Source organism: Microtus ochrogaster, chromosome 5, assembly GCF_000317375.1.
Source record: "Microtus ochrogaster isolate Prairie Vole_2 chromosome 5, MicOch1.0, whole genome shotgun sequence".
In the NCBI taxonomy this organism is placed as follows: domain Eukaryota; kingdom Metazoa; phylum Chordata; class Mammalia; order Rodentia; family Cricetidae; genus Microtus; species Microtus ochrogaster.
The window spans coordinates 64631335-64635921 of record NC_022012.1 but is presented as its reverse complement, the minus strand read 5'-3'; the positions used below and the strand labels follow the sequence as shown (position 1 = coordinate 64635921).

The window sequence follows — 4587 nt, the reverse complement described above, 5'->3', positions numbered from 1 at the left end:
GTCCTAGCTGATACGGAAAAATTTAGGGATGCAGAGGACCTGATCTGTATGGCCCCCATCTTCCTGTCCTGGTCACAACAAACAGGGGTTTCATGGGGGAATTGCATGTATTTAGGGCTGAGTTCCAACTCTTCTGCGCCAGGCCAGCATCCCTGTGGAGGAGGAGGAACTGTAATTATCTTCCCGTCTGGGGTAAGCCCTGGGGTGGCATCTCCCAGGTGACCCTAGTGCACTCTAGGCGCAGTTCCGTAGCTGCTTAGGTGCGCAGCGTAGGTGGCCCCTGTGGGTCCCGCGTCCTCTGAGACCCTGGCTCTGGAAGACAGGTCCCCAAACTCCAACTCCAGGGCGCGCGGTGGTGTTGCCATAACAACCGGCGCGCGCAGCCTCGGCGGAGGAAGTGACGAGAGTGGGTTGGCTGTTGTTGGGACACGTGACCCGGGTAGTGTTTTGACAGGGCAAACAGTGAGAGAAAGAGTAGAGAGCGAGCGAGGCGGGCAGGCAGCGAGCGAGGCCGGTGGATGCGCGGGGCGCGGCGTCTCGGCGTCTGGGCGTCTCGTCTGCCGCGGGGTCGCTGCGCGCTGCGCTCGGGGAGGCGTGGCCCGGAGCACGGAGTGCGATGTGAGCGGCCGGGTGGCCGCGGAGAGCAGTGCCGGGAGGAGGAGCGAGGGGTCCCGGAGGGCGGCGAGCGGGCGGGCCATGGGAGCCGCTCTCGGGTGGGCAGCGTCACGCGTGGGTCGGCGCGGCTGAGGACATGCCCGGGCTCTGCTGCTGACCGGCTCCGACTCCGGCGGGAACTCGCCTACCGAGGCCTCGGCGAGGCTAGCCTGAGGGGGAGCCCCGCAGGTGAGGCCCGGGGGGCTGCGGGGGCTGATGCGCCCCGGCCCCTACGGTGGTGCCTCGGTGCCCAGAGGACACTTGACCGAGGGCTGCCTTAGCTCCCGTGGCCCGACTCTTCCTTCTCCGTGCCTGTCCCTCCAGGGCATAAATAGATCCTGCTTGTGCTTCCGAGACGCTGTGTCAGAGGAGGACACCTTGGCCTGGAGAGCCGAGGGGCGGGGAGCAGGGGTGCTAGGCCCGAGGACGCCCGGGGAGGCGGTGCACAGGCTTGAGGGTTTTTTTTTTCCCCCTTCAGACCTGCCCAGGGTTCTGTCACTGCAGTCTGCACCAGGAAGAGGCCTAACTTGGTAGTTTTTCTTGCAAGATCTAGGGGTTAAAACAAGACTCGAGTGTTTCTTTTTTATTTTCATCTCTTAGCGTTCGGAAAACGAAGCAGAAGCTGTTGAGTCAGCGGTGTGCCGGTTGGAAGAACCCACACCTGTGTTTTACAGCACTTTGGGTGGAAATTGGATGCGAAAATGAAGCCAGACCGAGGTAAATGATTTATTTAAGTAGGGCCTGAGTTGTGTTTTGTTTCTCTGTCTCCTTTCAGAGGCGTTAACCTAATTTTCCACAGGATCAACTATTCCTGTTTCAGACGTGCAAGGACAGTTTCTGTGAAGACACCAGCTGCTGAGGAAGAGATGAGCCTGTGGAGTGGGTGGTTAAAGTCGGAAGGGAGGACCAGTTCTAGGACAGTGTTTGGTGTGTGGCACAATGAAGGTGACAGAAATAGCGTTTAATGAGTGGCCACAGGGTCAGTGTCCTGTTTAGTTGCAGTTACTCATTTTTTTAGGTAAAGTCAATCCAACTCTGAAAAGTTTTTCGACTTTTGAAACTTAAGTTTGAACTTGATAAAGAGTATTGTTTTATTATCATTACTGTTTTTCACTAGCCGTGTTTTGTTTTTGTGGGTTTGTTTGTTGTTTGCCAGGTTTTCTAGGCTCTCACAGATCTCACTGTGTAACCCAGGCTGGCCCAGAACTCACTAACCATCTTTATGCCTTAGCCTCTACGATATAGGCATTGCAGGCATGCCCCCCCACCACCTCTCCTTGGTTCATTTTAGTGCTCTTAGTGAATTCCAGTTGTTTTTTTAGAGTACCCCAGCTTCAGTCCCCTATATGGACAATTAGGGCCCAATTTTCTGTTCTAAACCTGTATTATTATTATTATTATTATTATTATTATTATTATTATTATTATCTATTTTTTGTTTGTTTTGCTTTTTTCAAGACAGGGTTTCTCTGTGGCTTTGGAGCCTGTCCTGGAAATCATTTGGTAGACCAGGCTGGCCTTGAACTCACAGAGGTCCACCCGCATCTGCTTACTGAGCACTGGAATTAAAGGTGCGCCACCACTGCTAGGCTTATTGTTTGTTTGTTTTTTTCCACACCCCCCTCCCCACGGGGTTTCTGTGTAATTCCGTCTGTCCTAGAACTAGCACTGTAGATCAGGCTGGCCTTGAATTCAGGAACTCAGAGCCTCTGACCTCAGCCTCCCAAGTGCTGGGATTAACTGCACCATTGCCAGGCTCTAACCCTACATTTTCAAGACTTAGAAAATAATGTCTATACCTTGCCCCTCCCCGTCACAAGCCTAGAAGATGGCCCAGTGGGTAAAGGTGCCACCAAACCTGATGATCTGAGTTCAAACCCTGAAACCTACAAAGCCGAGAACCGACTCCGACCTCAACCCGTGCACATCTGCACACACAGACCCAATATATGAATATTTTAACATAAAAAATACCTTAAAAAGAAAAAGTATAAGTGATGTGTCCCATGTGACTGTGGCTAGAGCCCACCTGCCTCAGTCTCCAACGCACTGAGATTATAGTCCCTCAACACCACACCAGCTTTCTTTTGCTTTTCAGAGACTTCAGAAGTTGTTTGTCTGCCTTCTGATTAGGGATGAGGACAGCCCTGAGGCGAGTTTGATAAAATAGCAGTGGTGAGGAGTGAAGACTTCATTATCAGTCGTGAGTTGGTTTCCAAGAAATCGTGCAGTCGGTTTCGTCGTGTTAGGAAGGAAGGGCTAGACAATGGCATTCTTTTGAAATCTCAGCTCTCAGGATTGAAAAAGAGATTTATCCTCTGAAGCGGATTTTCAAGAATCTGTGCATTAAAATGGTTATTTTCCTATATCCATTTTTCAAAATGATTAGAAATACAAATTGTCTAGTTAAATTATGTCTTTTGGTAGTAATGTCTACTAAAATATACTAGGAAGAAGTGGGAGACAGCTATATTTAATTTCATGCTTTCAGTTAGTTTTTTTTGTTTGTTTGTTTGTTTTTTTTTTTGTTTTTCGAGACAGGGTTTCTCTGTGGTTTTGGAGCCTGTCCTGGAACTAGCTCTTGTAGACCAGGCTGGTCTCGAACTCACAGAGATCCGCCTGCCTCTGCCTCCCGAGTGCTGGGATTAAAGGCGTGCGCCACCACCGCCCGGCTTTCAGTTAGTTTTTGAGTGTTCTACTGTTAATTGAAATAAGTGTATGGTTATGTCTGTAGGCATATCATCAAATGCATTGCTGCTGAAAGGATTGCCTGTGTACCATGCTAAGTTTAGATTTTTATTTTTTTATTTTATTTTTTTTTCGAGACAGGGTTTCTCTGTGGCTTTGGAGCCTGTCCTGGAACTAGCTTTGTAGACCAGGCTGGTCTCAAACTCACAGAGATCTGCCTGCCTCTGCCTCCCGAGTGCTGGGATTAAAGGCGTGCGCCACCATCGCCCGGCTAAATTTAGATTTTTAGATTACATCAGTGACAGTGGAAAAACTGGCACCAAGGTCAGGAGCTGCATCTCAGAATAAACAAGCAAATAAAATCAAAGTCACTGTTTGTCTTGGATTCTTATTAAAAAGTTGCTTTAAAGCCACAGCAGTTGAAAAATAGCATTTGCAACAGAAACTTTATAAAGCATGTTTTACCTTAGATAAAACTGTAACTAAACAATAAAGGTTTAATTATGGACTGATACAAGTTAATAAGGAAAATAAATCCATTTATCAAGATTCCCAGAGAAGTGAGTGAGTTTCTTTCCCGTGAAAGCTATTGATCTTTTTAATCATTCTCAGGTCAGAAATGAAATAATCCTAAATCCAATGTTGAATTTTATTCCATAAAAACATGAACTGTTGCTGGGTGATGGTGGCACACACTTTTAATCCCAGCCCTCCGGAGGCAGGGGCAGTGTTTCAGGAGAGTCAACGCTACACAGAGAAACCTTGTCTGGAAAAAATAAAAATAAAACTAACCAACCAATCAACAAACAACTAAACCCATGAACTGTCTAGTTCATGGGTTTATTTTGTTTTTTTGTTTTTGTTTTTTTGAGTCAGGGTTTCACTGGCTGTCCTGGAACGCACTTTGTAGACCAGGCTGGCCTCGAACTCACAGAGATCTGCCTGCCTCTGCCTTTCAAGTGCTGGGATTAAAGATCTGCTCCAATACCGCCCAGAGATTTTTTTAAAACAATATTCAGAATAACTACAAATTCTTACTTAACAAACTACTACAGAGACACTGAAGTAAGTTTTTCACAGATTTTTTTTTTCAATTTTCAAGCAACATGCTCTTATATGGTCTCATTTAGCCCAGGCTAACCTTCAACTTACTTTGTCATTGAGGCTGGCATCAAACCCGATTCTCCTGCTTCCACCACCTAAGTACTGGCCTTTATTTTATTTTATTTATTTTATTTATTTATT

The 4587-nt window shown here is 47.3% G+C and overlaps 1 protein-coding gene across 2 annotated transcripts in view; it reads left to right on the top strand.

Moving 5' to 3' along the window:
* Positions 1-442: 442 nt before the first annotated feature.
* Positions 443-4587, top strand: part of Fam214a (family with sequence similarity 214 member A) — a 78050-nt gene continuing 73905 nt past the window's right edge. The window contains exons 1-2 of one of the 2 annotated variants that reach the window (XM_026779059.1): positions 443-618; positions 1255-1371. In XM_026779059.1, coding sequence (XP_026634860.1) covers positions 1356-1371 — 16 coding nt within the window. In that variant the 5' untranslated portion in view covers positions 443-618; positions 1255-1355. Of the gene's footprint in view, positions 844-1254; positions 1372-4587 lie in introns of both variants that reach the window. The other variant, XM_005347628.3, reaches the window with a different exon arrangement.